At 30.5% G+C, this 17,231-nt stretch overlaps 1 protein-coding gene and 1 non-coding gene across 4 annotated transcripts; both read left to right on the plus strand.

The window, feature by feature from the left end:
- The first annotated feature begins 655 nt into the window (after positions 1-655).
- On the plus strand, positions 656-762 carry LOC122721630. Its single transcript, XR_006348334.1, has one exon. It is a non-coding gene; the product is annotated as a small nucleolar RNA R71 (small nucleolar RNA).
- Positions 763-4,376: 3,614 nt separating this feature from the next.
- Positions 4,377-15,766, plus strand: LOC110630035 (TOM1-like protein 5). Of its 3 annotated transcripts, XM_021777337.2 has the most exons (10): positions 4,377-4,637; positions 4,780-4,940; positions 5,217-5,295; positions 5,502-5,600; positions 5,688-5,801; positions 10,555-10,712; positions 12,940-13,015; positions 13,576-13,661; positions 14,944-15,144; positions 15,343-15,766. In XM_021777337.2, exons 2-10 carry the CDS (start codon positions 4,840-4,842, stop codon positions 15,674-15,676), a joined length of 1,248 nt encoding a protein of 415 aa, XP_021633029.1. In that variant the 5' UTR covers positions 4,377-4,637; positions 4,780-4,839; the 3' UTR covers positions 15,677-15,766. The 3 variants fall into 3 exon arrangements, with proteins under 3 accessions (XP_021633029.1, XP_021633030.1, XP_021633031.1); XM_021777338.2 differs by lacking the exon at positions 5,688-5,801; XM_021777339.2 differs by lacking the exons at positions 4,377-4,637; positions 4,780-4,940 and having other exon boundaries at positions 5,268-5,389.
- The last annotated feature ends 1,465 nt before the right edge of the window (positions 15,767-17,231 follow it).

The following is a 17,231-nucleotide window of genomic DNA, read 5'->3' on the forward strand; positions in this document are numbered from 1 at the left end:
TCCTATCTGTACCTTTAAATTTTTTATAGTAGCTTTCTGATTTGAGAGGTTGGATTTGGTTTCTCCTATGAAGTCAGTAATGGCTCTAGCAAGAGTTTTAACTATGCTTTCCAAACTGCTCTTCTTCTCAAGTGGCTGAAATCCAGGTGTTGCTCTCTGTGGTAGTGACAAAGCTTGAGTCTACTACTGTTTTTCCACTTGAAATTTAGATGATCTCTCCAACCTAAATTATAAGTGTTGAAGCATGGATTATTTTGCTTGCATCCCTGATTATCCATATAATTAATATGCTTAGCTTGCAAAAGAGAGTAGTCCAGTCGGGCACTCATTGAAATTACGGTTGCCAGCACAATCCTCACATACCTACACCACATAATTAACAAAATCAGTAGTAAATTTGTCCAATCTTCTAGTTAGAACATTTACCTAAGCTTGTAGTTCAGAAACAATATCAGTCTCATGCAATCCTATAGATCTTCTAGGTGAAATCTTGTCTAGAAGAAACTCAGAATTTGTGGTAGCCAATTCATCTAGAAGGTCAAAAGTTTCATTTATTTCTTTTCTCATGAATGACCCTCTGGCTGCATTGTCTATCATATTTCTTGTGTTGGCATTAAGTCCATAGTAGAGCTTCTCTATAACCTACCAATTTGGTAATCCATGATGCGGATACATTCTGAACATATCCTTCATCCTTTCCCAAGTTTCATAAAGGGGCTTTGAATCCTTTTGCAAAAAGTGATAAATGTCATTTCTCAATTTGATAGTCTTTGCTGGTAGAAATAATCTTTCAAAAAAATTTTCTACTAAATCATCCAAGGTAGTGATTGATCTGAGTGAAAGATTCTATAACCACTTCATGACTTTATCCTTTAGTGTAAAAGAAAAAACCTCAATATGATAGCTTCATCTGATACACCATTTTATTTATAATTATCACAAAGCTCCAAAAACTGATTTAAATGACTGCTTGGATCCTTATTAGGGAGTCCACAAAATTGAAGTTTGAGCTCAAAATTGTTGGCTTGCACCACAGGTCTAACAATGGTTAATCCAATTTGACTGATATCAAGTCTGACATAATCTCAAAGTATTTTGTGGTTCTGTGGCCTAGCTCCATCAACCAACTATTAAATTTGCAACTATTGCATTGTTGTTGTTTCCATCACCAGCTCCAATAACAATTTTGTTTTCAACTATTTGTGGTTCAACTTTCAGTTTAGTTTCTATTTTTATTGGAATAACACTTTTTCTTTCTCTGACTTTCTTTATATTCTAACCATAAGTGCATTCGATCTCTGGATCATACTTCAAAGGCTTTGTAATACTCTTATTTTTCATGCAATACCTGTCAGCAATAAAGAAAAATAAAAATTAATGAAATAAAAATAAATTAAAATATTTAAAGTAATAATTGCCAATCCTCGACAAAAATGCTAAAAACTTGACAGAGTGATATTTACAAGTGTATGAAATCGTTTCAAGTAATAAAATAATGAGTAGAGTATTGTATCCATAGAAAATAGAAATTTAGTGTCAAGATATATATAAATTTAATTATTATCCAGAGTTCCAATTGTGAAAATAATTGTAAAATTAAAATAAAATTAAACAACGCAAATTCACAAAAATAATTAATATTAAAAGCAATTGTAGAACATGATTTAATTAATTCATGTGGTTAACAATTTAATTTTAATTACTAAAACTAAAGCAAATAATTTTAAGTAATTGACTTTTTTAATGAATAAGATCAAATTAATTAATTAAATATTATCATCCATCTCTCAATAATATGGTAATTTTTTAATTAATTTTTTAAATACTGTGATTATTTTTTCTAACGCTCCACTCGTCAAATCTTGACTTTTAACGGGATAAAATTATTTAAAAGTCTACAAAGGTATTTTTAAATTAAAAATAAATATTTATTCTTATAAATAAAAATAACTTTTGTCATTAATATTTTTGTAATATTTAAAATCTGAATTTTACATTTTTTATCATTAAAAATATAAAAAATATATTTTTTAAAATTAATAAAATAATATAATAAATTTTTTAATATTAGTCATAAATATATTAAGTATTAATAATTAATATTAAATTAAAATAATTTTTATAAAGAGTAATTATTAATTAAAAATAAGAAATAAATTTAAAATTAAAATAAATAAATAATAAAACAAAAAGAAAATAAGAAGAATTTTTAGGAATTAATTAAGTAATTTTGATGTAAATAATTTTAATCGCTTGTTTGGAATGTCAAATTTTAAACGAATTTAAAAGAAATAATTTTTTAAAATTTTTATATTTGGCAAAATATATAATATAAAAATTTAATTTCTTGAATTCTTATAAGAATTGATTTTGAATTAAAAGAAGATCTTGCTAAAATTATTAGTATTTTACAAGAAATAATTTCACTTGAAATTATTTACATCAAAATTAGTTAATTAACCCTTAAATTTTTTTTATCCTTTATCTTTTTATTTATTTTAATTTTAAATTTATTTCTTATTTTTAATTAATAATTACTCTTTATAAAAATTATTTTAATTTAATAATAACTATTAATACTTAATACATTTATAATTAATATTAAAAATTTATTATATTATTTTGTTAAATTAAAAAAATAATTTTTATATTTTTAATAATAAAAAATTATGTAAAATTCATATTTTAAATGTTAAAAAATATTAATAATAATGTGATAAAAATGATTGTTATTTATAAAAATAAATATTTATGTTTAATTTAAAAATAATAATAGAAAAAAAATTTCTCCCTAATTTTGGATGTAGAGCCATTTATATAGGTAGCCTGTAAAAGTCACTTAAGCGGTTTAATATCTTTTTTAAATATCTTAAAATTATTATGAAAAATTTATTATAACTTTTTTCTAAAATTTTTAATTTTAAAATTTCAAATTACAATGGAGACTTTATCAGAAATTTAAAATTTTAAACTAGAATTTAAATTGATATTAATATTTTTTTTTTGTCAAAATAATGATTTTTGTTTGGTCAAATAGAATCGATCAAGTTCTTCTATTCAATTCTTGGTGTTATTTGACCAATGAATCATAAAATATTACTTATGGTCTTGTTTAAAGCCCTAATGAACATTTTTGGTGGATTATTAGAATTGAATACTTGTTAGGTGAAACGAAAGATAAAGGGTGAAAATAAGACTAAACTTTGGATTTACCAGACTTTATGGGTGAGACTATTAGAATTCCAAATAAACCTCATCACATGCTATTTTGGTTGGAAGTAAAAATTTTGACCCGTATGCATTAGATTAATTGTAATAGAGAATTCCTCACAATTACTTGTGCTTAGCAGTTCACTGATGATTAGTTAATCCAAAATTTTAGTGTTAGTTTAACTTATGAGACATGGTCATGATATTTCTATTATTGTTGAAATGATAATTTATTCTAAAAACTCGATGACTTAGTATATTTTGCTTTACTTTCATAAACATTTTTCTTTGAGTTAATGTATAGAAGGTGATGACCGCCGAATCTTCTATATTTGAGGTAAGACCAGATCTTGATGAGAAAGACAAGTTCAAAACCCATCAAACTTATCTTGAAGTGAACCAGTGCAGATTGCACACCTCAGTCCAGTTGAAAAATCAGACCGGACCTCACATGCGGGCCCTTCCGAAGGAAGTTTAGCCTGATGATGTTACCGGAGGAAGGAGAGCAGACTCGGTCACTTCGCAACCTTGCCCACATGCGCGCCGAAGGAAATTAAATAGCCGCCTGACATGGAAAAAGACTCTGACACATTTGTATGTATGGGACTGAATGATAGAGACATATAATACTGTAATAGAGATGTGGTTATAAGTCACTAACGGATAAAAAGGAGAGAGATAAAAAGAGAGGAACGCGTTTCTTTTCATCTAAACTTCCACGACCACTATAAATTCTATTTTTATCATTATAAATCCTATTTTTTGAATTTTATAATACCAAAAGAAATGCACAAATTAATTTTGTATCAGTTAAAATATATAAGAAAAAAATATTAACATGAAATTAATATTTAACAAAGCAATATAAAAGAAAGATATAATAAAAATAACATTTATTATTTTAATTATATTTATTTATGAATTTAACATTTAACAAAGAAATATAAGTGAAAAATAATAAAAATAGAAATAAATATTTTAATAATACTTATTATATTTTATTAAGTTATTTAACAATAAAAATATACTATAATTAAGCATTAGTTATTCACCATTCTAAAAAGAAATGTGATTTTGTAGTAATACACGTGGCAGGTAATGATTCCATAAAACGTGATTCGAGCTATTAATATAAAAGCTTTTTTAACTTTTGTTGGGGACAGCCCTCGTGCCGGTGCCGCAGTTCAATTTTAACAAGTAAACAACTTCACTCTTTACTCTCCGAATACCAAACCAAAGCTTAATCTCACTCTCAGGCTCTTTGAACCAATCTCACACTTCCAAATTTAACAGCCTGGAAAATATCATAAAGAAAGCAAAAGCAACTACATCTCTTTTCTTCTTCAAATGTTGAAGCTTTTCTCTGTTCATCAGCGCCTTCTCAGCTTCCTCCACATTCGTTTCTCTGTTCCTCATCCTTCTCACAGGTATTCTTTTCTCGATTTAATTCTCTCTTTCAATTTTTTTAGCAAATATGGCTTTCTAAGTTCAAGATTTGGAGTTTTTGTAATTTTTTACTCGTTTATTGATTTGTGATTTTATGTTGAGATCTTAATTTCTCTGATTTAGGGATTAGGAGGTGAGATTTATAGTTCTTTTGGTGTTTTCAAGTCTGAAATTAAGAGGCAGATGGCAGCTGAGCTCGTTAATTCTGCAACGAGTGATAAACTTCCTGAACTGGATTGGACTAAGAATATCGAAATATGTGAATCAGTGGCCCTTGATCGGAGGTAAAATTGCTACCTTAATTGTAATCAAGTAGATTTTAGATTATGTAATCTTCAGCGATTTGATTCACTGTACTCTGTTGATGCTTTAATGTTTTAGTTATTCTAGGTAGTTCCTTGATTGTGTTGAATATAGGGAGTGCACTTGTTCAAACAACAGTTAGTGCTAACCGTAATTGTCTATTGTCATTGATGAATTTAACTTTGTTAGTCAAAACAAGCATTTGAATTTGGTCTTCAACATTTCCATGACATTGATTTTGTGATTCTAATTTGCAGGCAAGCTAGAGATGTTATTAAAGCTATTAAAAAACGGTTGGGGAGTAAGAATCCAAATGTTCAACTATATTCAGTGATGGTGGGTGGATCTCTTTCTTTGTATGATAAATCTACTTGGTGCCTTGGTGCTAAACTCCTGATCTAGTATTTCAATCAGTGTTATTCAACTGAATGTGTGTATTACCATTTCTTTTTAAGTGTCCATTCAAATTTGTATCTTTATTTTAGTTTTTTCAATGGTCTATGACTTCCTGCCAAATTAATATATTCCTTCTAATTCTGCAGTTGTTAGAAATGTTGATGAACAATATTGGAGAACCTGTTCATAAAGAGGTGATTGATACCGGTGTTCTGCCTATTCTTGTGAAGATAGTAAAGAAAAAGGTGGAAGTTTTCTTCTAAATAAAATTCAGCAAGTTTTGGTTCATTTTAACGCCTTTATATTTTGTAAATCCAACTTCCTTTTCACAGACAGATTTGCCTGTAAGGGAGAGAATATTTCTTCTACTAGATGCCACACAAACATCACTTGGTGGTGCTTCTGGAAAGTTCCCTCAGTACTATTCTGCATATTATGATTTGGTGGTAGGTTCATGTATGAAACCTGTATAACCTTGTAGTCTGACCTTTCTATAACACTTATCTAAAGTTTTCCTGAATTATTGTATATGGTGGCTAGATTGGAAACTGGTTATGCTTTTGCTTTCCTATGTTCTTGCATTTGAATGTGAAATCATAGCTGAGTACCTCGTTAATGGTTATATAATTCTTGTTCATTTCATAAGTCTAAAATTCCAAAGTCAAACAAAAGCTCAACCAACACTTAGTTCCAACTAAATGAAATCACCTTATGATCTTCATGGCTCATTGCATCCTTGTTAAGTTTGGTAAAGTGAAGAAAAATCAGAACGATCTTTATTGCTATTATTATTATTTAAGTTCATAAGGATTAGATCATTACCATAAATAGTTCACTTTCGTATCAATTTTTAGTTAGTCTTCATGGTAGTATGCAAATAGTATAAAGATGCCCTTGGAATATTCATATTTTTGATTTTTTTCAAGAGGAGTTTTTCAGACTGATTTACTGTCATGGTGACTTAACAATAACAACAACAACTAAGCTTTTAATCCCCATGCTAGTTGCGGTTGACTATATGGATTCTTTGTCACCATTCAGTTCTGTTAGATGTCAAATCTACACTAATATTTAAGATTTGTAAATCCTTTAGTATTATTTGTCTCCATGTCATCTTAGGTTTTCCTTTTTCTCTTCCTCTTCTCACTCTTTCTCTATTAACTTATCATTTTCCATACTGGGGAATTTGAAGCTTTATGTTAGACATGACTAAGCCATCTTCATGACTCTTTCTCATTTTATCTCCATTATATGCTACATGCATCCTATGAAGGATGTGATTATTCATGTTCTATCCATTTTTGTATTACCAAAACCTTGATGTCATTTCTACCACATTCTTCTTATGTGTATATTGTACCTTAAATAGGAAAATAGAAGTTTCCTTTATGATCCTATTAATAATGGTCCTTGAAACTCTTGCCTACTGAAGGTGAATAGTAAAACAAGAATTGGAATAGTAAATTTTATGACACATGTAAGACGTAACTCTCGTACGAGTCAAGCTTTAAAGTTGGCTTACTGAAATTCCTGATAGCTCCTTCGTGCCTCTTAGGGGATATATATCTCAGCTAATTATATCTTGCAGGAATATATTCAGCTTGTGATCTTTAAATTTTAGCTTACATAGAATATAGTTCTAAGGCATGAAGAAAGCAAGCTGCTGTCAGACCGTGGCTCATTTTAAGAAGTTGCTTGTCTAACTGTTGTTATGACTAATAAGGAGAATACGGCGCTGTACTTGTATGTGAGGGTGGTCTGTGGTAGTTGGCTGAAGAACTGAGGTTGTTAAGGGAAGTTGTATTGGTGAGGAGTGAGAACAGCTTTAGGAAGGGCTGCTAGCTGTATAAATAACAACTATTGTAGCTAAAGAAGGACATTGTGAAAATATCAGGAATCTATTCAATCTCCCTTATTCTCTCTATTTCTCTCTCTACTTTCAGTTTCTATCTAGTTTCTCTCCAGTTTCTGCCATTCTCTGGAATCAAGAATCCTCCTCAACAACAGTTGGTAATGAAATGGATTTTGGTTGGACAACGTTACAAATCTGCTTAAGGAGAGTTGCAATAATGGTTCATTGCATGTCAGGCACTAAATTCCAGGTTCTTCTTTCTTGAAATTTCTCTTTTCTCTCTTTCTCTTTTTCTTCTTATTTCTTCCCTCTAATTCTTCTTTCTTCCTTCTTTAAAATTTCTTCCCTTCTTTTTCCTTTATTTTCTTGTTTCCTCTTAACAGCACCTGCCATTTTTTCTTTCTTGAAATCTAGAATTCTATCCTTTCCCAAGAACATTGAAATTGGGTTGCTTTCTTCCACAAATTTCTTGAAGTTGCCAAAAGTATTTGCAATTAAAAAGCAAGGCCTTGCAACATATATTCAGCTGAAATGGAAGGAGGGTGGATTCTATTCCAATGATAAGTGAAACTCCATAGAGGATGAATGGGAAATAGCAATAAGGCAAAGAAAGAAATTCATCTCCTTGGTGCAAAGGGGAAAAAAAAATTCAATTCAACATTTTGATTCCACTGGTTTTTTCCTGTTGCATATTGAAGTTCACTTTCTGGAGATGGAGGCCCTAGTTTTTCTGCAATATTGTGTTCCTATTGTTCGTACTTCAGGACAAGAATGATTTAAATAAGCTGGGAATGTTATGACTAATAAGGAAAATAAGGGGCTGTGATTGTATGTGGGGGTGGTCTTTGGTAGTTAGCTGAAGGACTGAGGTTGAAGGGAAGTTGTATTTTCAGGCACAGTTAAGGGCTAGAAGCTGTGTAAATAACAACATAGGTATTTGAAGTATAATAACCAGTCCTACTGCTACCAGTACTAAGATTAGGAAACTGTAAATAAGAAATTACTGATCCAATCTAACTAGTAATATAAAACTGATCCAATCTAGCTAGTAATAGAAAATCATCTCTAACTAGCAAAATAAATGGAACTCTTTAAATATTCCAGTAATAAATAAGATTTGTAAGAATTGTTGTATATTCTATTCTGAATAAAGGTGTTTATATACTGATTATAAGGCATTGGTACGATAACTAATCAATCTCCAAAAAATCCTCTCTAAATCAATGGGTATCATTGGCCGTGTGATTTTGCTATCTATTAATTATTTATAGATTATGTCTACACTATAACAATTCCTGAATAATAATATCATTCCTAAATTATATACATCTAAACTTCTTAATTTTACAATGAAAAATTAAATCAATATGATTCCTAAATTCAATATTATGATTGCATAAACAAATCTCAATTAATGGGCTTATATGGAACGTGCCAAAACAATGTAAATGTGGATTACTTGGATGCAAGTCATTTATTATGCAATATCTTCAAATGGGTTTAGGGAATTGATGATGCGTACACCATAGTGGATTTGTAAGGGGGTTAATGACATTTCATCTCAAACTTTTTTATCTTGTAGGTTATTGCTTCAAGAAGTTTGACTTTGTATTTTTTTGCAAAGCTCACTTTACTTTTTCAAAGTGGTTAATATTTTTGTAATGCCAGTATTATTTGTACTTTGATGTATGATGGAGGAGTTTTGGCTTCTTTATCCATACAACATAAAATATTGATGAGGTTCTTCAGAAAATCAAGAACTTGGTTGTTCCATATGCATCTAATTATTTAAGAAAGGAGACTTCTTTTCTCTCTCTCTCTCCCCTTTTTATTTAACTATTAGTTGCCCCAAGTAGGACTGCGCATGGTTCCGGGGGTTCCAAACTGAACCGAAGAATCTTACCAAACTGAATCGAAATTGAAAAATGATTGATGGTGTAGGAACCGAACCGTATCGAACCAAATTTATGTAGCTATTTGGTTATGTGTGTACATGTACTTATAATTGTTGTTAGTAGCTATATGTATATATATAAAATAATAACATAAAGCTATTTATGTTTTAGTCACTAGTCAATTATTAAAGGTTTATAATGGTATAATTCAATAAATTTAATTCGTTAATTATAGTTCATTCTATTTAAATAAATTATATTATACATCATCTCCATACTAAAAAATATAAATTATTAAAATGAGTTACATATATATGTGTGTATATGTACTTGTCATTGTTATCAATACCCCTATACATGTATATATATATATATATCAAATAATACATATATGTATGTAATTGTTAACTAGATTATATATATTAATAAAATATAATTTGGTAAAATTAAAAACAAATTGAATTAAAATAATTATAACTATTTTAGAAAAATATACTATTTAGCTAAATTACATAGTTTCATCTAAAATTATATAGTTATGCTATAAGAAACAAAGGAAACTAAATAAATTTGCAACATATCCAAGGAATGATAAAAGCTCATTTAGTTAGAGTTTATTTATTGTGGAAACAAAGCAACAAAGTTTTTAGAAGCTCTATGAGTTTGTTCTTTTCATTTTTATTTTTTTAAGAGTTTGAAAATTATAATAGGAAGACTATATTATGTTTGGTTATTAGTATCTTGATATATTTTAGATGAAAATATTATATGATATTGTGGATCTATGATACTGTTTTGAAGTTAGAATGTGAGACTTATTAATTTGATATAAATAATATTAATACTATGTTAGAAGTATTTAATTGTTTCGTTCTAGTTTAAATTTTATTATCGGAACCATATCGAAACTGGAACCAAAATAAGAATCAATACTAGAACTGAACCGGAACTGAAAGCACATGGAACTGTACCGGAACCGTACTGAATATTGATTTTGATTCTGGTTCTAGTTCTGATTCCAAAAAATTCAAAAAATTGACTTTCAGTTCTGGTTCTGGTTCCTGCAAGGAACCATCTGACAACCAGAACCGCACACCCCTAGCACCAATATCTGTTTGGAAGTTGAAACTATAATACCAGTTGCACAAATCTGTCACTAAATTTTTCTTCCCTCTTATAAGATGCTCAATTTTGTGTATCAGGTATGTTTTGGTTACCACAGACAATTTTTTGAGCAGAAACATTATTTCTTATAAGTCTAAAGTCTCATATAAGCTGCTGAACAGATCTGTCATAGCCACTTCTTTTATCATTCATGTAACCTCTGCTGCTAGTATGGATCACATGCACTAGGTCAGGTGTTTTTAGCAGTAGCTATTGTTAGCTCATAGTAAAATAACTGACTGCTCCATTTTTGGTTACTTTTAATCCTCAAATAAACTATGTTTTCAGAGTGCAGGAGTACAGTTTCCCCAAAGGCCTCATGCAACACAAACTAATAATCCTACTTCACAAGTAAAGAAAAAAAGTACACTTAATGGGGAACTTGCTGCCGCCAGACAGGAAATGTTTGCTCAGCAAGCAGAACCTGAAGTTGTTCCTGAATCAAGGTATCTCTTTATGAATTATTTTCTTTGATCCTTATCCAAGTTGCATTATGCAAAATGACTTCCTAGTGGTTGTGTAGTTTAATCTTTTGGATATAATTATCCTTGCCAGAAATAATTGTTTTCTGTTGTTATCTTGTAATCCACATCTTAAATGTTCTTTCCATTTCGAGTTTTTAAACTTCATGTTCTTCTAAGAAATGTGATTATTATTTGGAGCCTATGCTTCTTGGACTTGGATGCATATGTAAGATACAAGTCCATTCTGCCATATTGATTTTTGTTTTCAAGTTTCAACTATATATGGAAAACATAAATACCCATGTAGGTTTAGATGTCCATTCTATATTCACTATTCAAAACAATGCCACTGGGTATGAAAAAAATAGAAGCAAAATTTTTTTGAGGTAAGTTCACATAGCAATGACAGTAGATGAATTGTTTTACATCAGGTGTTATCTCCAATAGTGTTAACTAGTTATATAGTTCAACTCCAAAGCAGAACAAAATTGGAAAGAAACTAAACCAGTAATTGAACTGAAAGAAGAGCATCATGCAAAGTGGATACGATGGAAACTAGATGAGAGGAATTTTTCTGGCTTCTGTTTGTACCAGCCTTTTCATTTCTTTCCAGAAAGAGACACAGGCTCCATCCCCCCGCCTCAAATTTAATTAAAGCAGAAAGAAGAGGGTACATGGTCCTCACATGTAAATTTCCATGGTTGACATAAACACTGGCCATTGCATCTAATCTAACCCATTTCTGTTGTAAGCCATAGTTAATATTATACCAAAGAAAATCAGTTTGTAAAGGAAAATCCCATTATCTTTCCATACTAAAAGCAATATCTTAATTCTAGTTTTTTTTTTTTTTTTTTTGAGCACATTTATTATCATTCTTTTGTTTTAAATAGTGTGGTAGCTTGAGGCATTTGGAGAGGAGAATTGGATCCATGAAGACACTTTGGAGACTTGGCTTAAAAATGAAGAGGATATGGGGGTTAGAGAGGAATGGATGCTATAATCCTTTATATTGTATTTGGACAGGATGAGAGGAAGGGATGGCACAACTTATTAAAGGGAGGGAAGGGGAAGGGATGTAAAATATTTAACTTCCAATTGTTATGAAGGAAGTGAGGGAGGATAAGGAGAGAATTAAGATATTAAATTTACAAAAAGATATCCTTATTCTTAAATGGACAAAACAAAATGTATAGGGACTAAAAAGGCAAACCAAAATATTTAGTGTTGGGTTTTTTATGCTTCCCTCCTCTTCCCTCACTTAAACCACAATATTTGATGCTTTACCCTTGTTTATACTCACCTCTTCTCCAACAATCTCCCAAGGTTAGCCCAAGAAACCCCCTCTTTTTTCCCTAATCCCTTTTTCTATCACCCTGTCCAGAGTGTTAGAATTATTCTTTCTTTGCAGTTTTGTGGAGCATGCAGATAGAAAAGATGTTTGAGTTTTTTGAGGCCAAGTTTTGCTTTTAATCTATTAGTTTTTTCTTAACTCTTTTCCATGCGTGCATCAAGGCTTTCCAGGAATTTCCTTTGGTGCTTTTTAACTTGATCTGGAAGGCACTAATTTTTAATTTTCTTTGATGCTATTGGGACTCTTATAATTGTTGTGAATTTGAGTGTTTCTTATTTTGAGGAAAATTTATCCTCTTGGATATGTGTTCTTGTTATGTACGTATAATTTTTTCCATAAATAAAATGAAAGAAAATAGCGAACTAAATGCATCCTGTTGGCTGTGGAAATTTATTGAATTGTAATTTTAGACATTGACAAGCATATTTGTCTGATTTTCATAATTCATGCTCCAATGTGTGGAAGCATCTCGTCTCACAATAAGGTTTGTGGAAACTCTTTCTCGTCTGGCTTATAAATAGTATAGATGTTACTGTGCATAGCCTACTAAGTTGTTCCTTGTTTCCTCTAGAGACTTTGCCTGCATTTTGTTCTTATTTAGCTAATTTTTACTTTTTGTCTGTATGCTTTATTGAAACACATCCTTTTTTTCCCTTGTCATACCTGGAAATTTTATTGCTTTAAATTTTCTGCTAATGCTTTGAGTAATGAAGTGCTGTATGTTGCCTAACTCAAGCTATGCTTTCTACCTAGATTTTGTTTGTAGCAGTGGTTATTTTAGTTCCCAGGAAGTATTATGTGCATTTAGCACTTTTTTCCTTCAACTGATTCTGGGTTTTCTGCAATTGTGTGCAGTATTATTCAGAAGGCTAGCAATGCATTAGAAGTTTTGAGAGAAGTCCTTGATGCTGTTGATTCTCAAAATCCTGAGGTACACAAAAGCGTTGTCTTTTCTCTTTTCTGCATATTTCCTTGGATTTACTTGGATAGACATATTCTTCTAATTGTTTGTAAATGTTGCCACACTGAAGTTTTGGCAGTGAAATTCCTTCAAGGTTTTCATATTCAGTTTCTTAGTGGGCTTGAAATTTTTTGATGAATGATGAGTACAACTTGGAGATTGTTTTGGTACTTACAAATGTTTTATGCCATCCTCTGGTCATGAAAGCATTATGTAGTTTACTGCATTAAAGGCTCGGCATATAATGTCTTTCGCATGCAATCGTTGTTACTGTCAAAATGTACCTTGCTTCTGTACTACGATGTCCCCTCACACTTATCCATCCCTTTTTTCTAGCAAAATTTTTTTGTGCCCTGAGGTTCTGCAGCTTACTTCCTCAATGAATGTTTATTATGAGGACAAGTATAAAGTTTTGAAATTATTGACATCTTATCCATTTTGCTTGACTGCATATTGCTTCTGAAATGAATAAATGAAACTATAAATTGGCAGCTCTCATTTTTATCCCATTTTTTCCTTTTCTTTCTTAGGGAGCAAAGGATGAGTTCACTCTTGATCTTGTGGAACAGTGTTCATTTCAAAAGCAGCGAGTGATGCATCTTGTGATGACTTCTCGGTAAGCTACTTTTTGTTTACGGGATAAATATTCCTTATTATGAACTTGAGTTTATTGCTCTATATTTTCCATGTACAAGTCTCATGAAAACCTTGATAATATCTGTGCTATGGTTTTAAATAACGGCCGTTACGAAAAGCAGCGAGTGATGCATCTTGTGATGACTTCTCGGTAAGCTACTTTTTGTTTAGGGGATAAATATTCCTTATTATGAACTTGAGTTTATTGCTCTATATTTTCCATGTACAAGTCTCATGAAAACCTTGATAATATCTGTGCTATGGTTTTAAATACGTAACGGCCGTTATTTATAGGTTTTGGAGAAGGTCGTGGCCGTTAAGGCCATTATTTAACGGTAATAAAATTTTGTTAGAGTAACAGCCATTACGGCTGTTACATAACGGTCACGGCCGTTACAAGCTGCGACTTAACGGCTGTAATGGCTGTTACATGCTGCAACTTAACGGCTGTAACGGCCGTTACTTTCTTTTCTCTACAGGAATTTGTAGAGAATGTTGTCTTCTTTTTGGTACAGCCTTCTTCACGTGATGTTTGAATAATTGAAGACTTGAAAACTCTCTTTTCAGCCTTATCACTTCATTTTTCCAAGCCAAATTGCCAAAACTAAAAAAAAACATGAGATTTCCCTCAATTCTCAAGCTCTCTTCTCAACTTTCCCATAAATTTCTGTAAGCTTGACTACTAAGGATTGCAGATTCCTCTGCTCATGGGTTACAGATCTCATGTTGGTAAGTATATCATAATAGTACAATTTTCATACTGTTGGTGCCCATATTTCTGCTGATATATATAGTTCTCATTCTCGCACTCAAATGTGTATAAAATGACAAACAAGACAATTGAATAAATTAAAGTTACAATTGAAGTGGCTTTTGTTAATTTGTATGGGTTTGAGTACAATCATTTGGTTTCGTGTTTTGGTAGGGAGACTTGGTGCCTGTTTTCTATATATAAATATATGTGTGTTGTTTACCTAAATTTCCCCCAAATTCTCAGGTTTTCTAGTGCTGAATATATCATCTAGGTACAATTTGGTATAAAATTGAAGGAAAAACAAACTTTCTGAAGTGATCTGGTGGAAGTTACCTAATCAATCTGTTGGATCTAGTCATTAACAATATTGTTATGTAATTGGGCATTTTTTTCTTCTCTGCATGGTTTTGCATAAATTTGTCTAGCCATACCATATATAAATCTAGACATAGGTGATGATCATTGCGACTTAAATTCAATCTCTCAATTTCTCTTTCTTCTGGTCCAGGGATGAAAAAGTAGTTTCTCGTGCAATTGAGTTAAATGAGCAGCTTCAGAGAGTTCTCGCACGACACGATGCCCTTATCTCTGGTAGATCTATGCCTTCAGATAGGTCTACAGTTTCAGATAGAACTACTACAACTGCAACTCATTTTAGCCTTGACGAAGCAGAGGGTGAAGAGGAGGAGCCTGAGCAGCTTTTCCGAAGGTATGCCCATGTTGTATTTGCTAAGATTAGGCTCTTATTTGGAAAGAGATCATCTGCTTTTTTTCCATCTGAGTTTGCATTATATATATATATATGTTTATCTGATCTGAAAAGTTGCTTATGAGCCACTTGATTTCTAAGCTTTGGTTCTACTTATTTTTTAAAAATTTTCTTGATTAAAACTGCAATGATTAACAGATTACGAAAAGGAAAGGCTTGTGCAAGGCCTGAAGATGAGGACTCAGACGAACTCGTCTCCACTGGCATGCTTGGGTCATCCATTCCAGGGGAGAGAGAGAGATTGAACCGTCCCCTTATAAGACCACTTCAATCGGATCAGTCAAACGAGCCTAATGCAAATCCTCCAGCAGTTGCAATTCCACCTCCCCCTGCAAAACACATGGAGAGAGAGAGATTCTTTCAGGAAAAGAAGGTTGATGGTTCTGCTGTGTCTGGCCATATGAGGGGTCTGTCATTACATAGTCGCAATGCCAGCAGTTCTCGCAGTGGAAGTGTAGATTTTAGCGACTGACCCTCAAACTAAAGATATTATTATAAATTGTGGTTTTCTGGTTTGTTTTTAATTGCTAGACTTTTTTATATGGTTTCCCATATTCTGCTACTGTGGTTGTTTTTTCCTTTTCTTTTTTTCCCTTGCTTTATATTATTATGATAGTAAGGTGTTGTGGAATAGATCATAGCTGCAGAACTTCAGATGATTTTCTTATAAGATTTCTTGTTATTTGAAAGTCTTTCTTGTGATGAGTTTTGCAATGCTAAATATACGAGGCAAATTTTTATCTGGACTCGGTCTACGGTGGATTAAGACTCAAAAAAGTGGATTTTTATCTACATAAATTGAATCTAGATAAGGATTTTTCCAATATATATATATATATATATTCTAGATGCAAGTCAAATAGTGCTATGGGATTTTTTTTCCCCTATTTGAGTAAATGTTTTTTTATCTTTTCTTTTTTTCTTCTTCCCCCAGTGGGATGACTCTTTTCTCATAGCTAGTAAATTAACATATCAAATTCAATAGGTTTAGACGCACAAAAAAAAAAAAAAACTTGAAGTTTTCGGCTTATAACAGGTATATTCTAAATTTTTTTTCTTAACAAATATACTATATATTTTGGCCAGTAATTTATTTGTACTATACCGTTACTAATACTATTAATTTTGGTAGATCCATTAAAATGCAAAATTATAGGAAATGATTATAAAAAATATAAAATTTAATTTTTTTTATTAATAAAAAAATAAATAAAAATAAAGAATATTTAATATATTATTAGATCTCTTAAAAACACAAAAAAAATGATAAAAATAAAATAATTTAAATATATGTGAAAATCACACTCATATCATAAATTTTATTTTTTAATTAATAAAGTTAAAATTTTAAAATTAATTATACCAATAGGTTAAATTGAATTTAAAAAGTTAATATATAAAATATAATATAGTTCTTAAAATTTTATTTGATTAATAAAATAATCTTTTTAAAATAAATATTTTTCATATACTAAATTCAATAATGTCCTATTTTATCAATTATTTTATTTTTTTAATAATTAATAAATTATGAAAATTAGATTTAAAAAATAAATCAAGAAATTAGTTCATCGTAATCAATAAATAAAAAATAAATTTTATTGAAAAATTATTCAAAATTATTATAAAATAATTCTGAACAATAAATTAAAAGAATAAAATAAGAAAAAAAAACTCTATATATCCATATTCATTCCTTCTAGATTTCTAAATCTTTCTCCTTGAATTGTTTGCAATTCTTGTGAAAAGATTTCGTTTGCGATCCTTGTAAAAAGATTTCTTAATTTGTATGATGTATTTATATTCTATTCAACTCTTATTCTGCAGCGCTAGAAATAAACTTGAAAAATTATATTTTTTTTTTTGTAAAAACACGAGGTAAAATGTGCGAAAAAAATAAAATATTGGAGTAAATTATAGAAACACAGGTCTACCTCGTATTCTTTAATATTTCTTTCAAGTTTCTCTTCTTTCAGGTAAAAATAAAGGGTAAGAAATAAAAACACAAGGCTAAATTCTCTAAACTT

The sequence above is a fragment of the Manihot esculenta genome, chromosome 13, assembly GCF_001659605.2.
Source record: "Manihot esculenta cultivar AM560-2 chromosome 13, M.esculenta_v8, whole genome shotgun sequence".
In the NCBI taxonomy this organism is placed as follows: Eukaryota; Viridiplantae; Streptophyta; class Magnoliopsida; order Malpighiales; family Euphorbiaceae; genus Manihot; species Manihot esculenta.

Bases quoted from the DNA above. Each gene is read 5' to 3' on its own strand.
- LOC110630035 (XM_021777337.2), top strand. From the start codon at position 4,840: ATGGCAGCTGAGCTCGTTAATTCTGCAACGAGTGATAAACTTCCTGAA. The intron at 5,601-5,687 runs GTGGAAGTTTTC...TCCTTTTCACAG, and splicing joins TGAAGATAGTAAAGAAAAAG to ACAGATTTGCCTGTAAGGGA. The intron at 13,016-13,575 runs GTACACAAAAGC...TTTCTTTCTTAG, and splicing joins TTGATTCTCAAAATCCTGAG to GGAGCAAAGGATGAGTTCAC.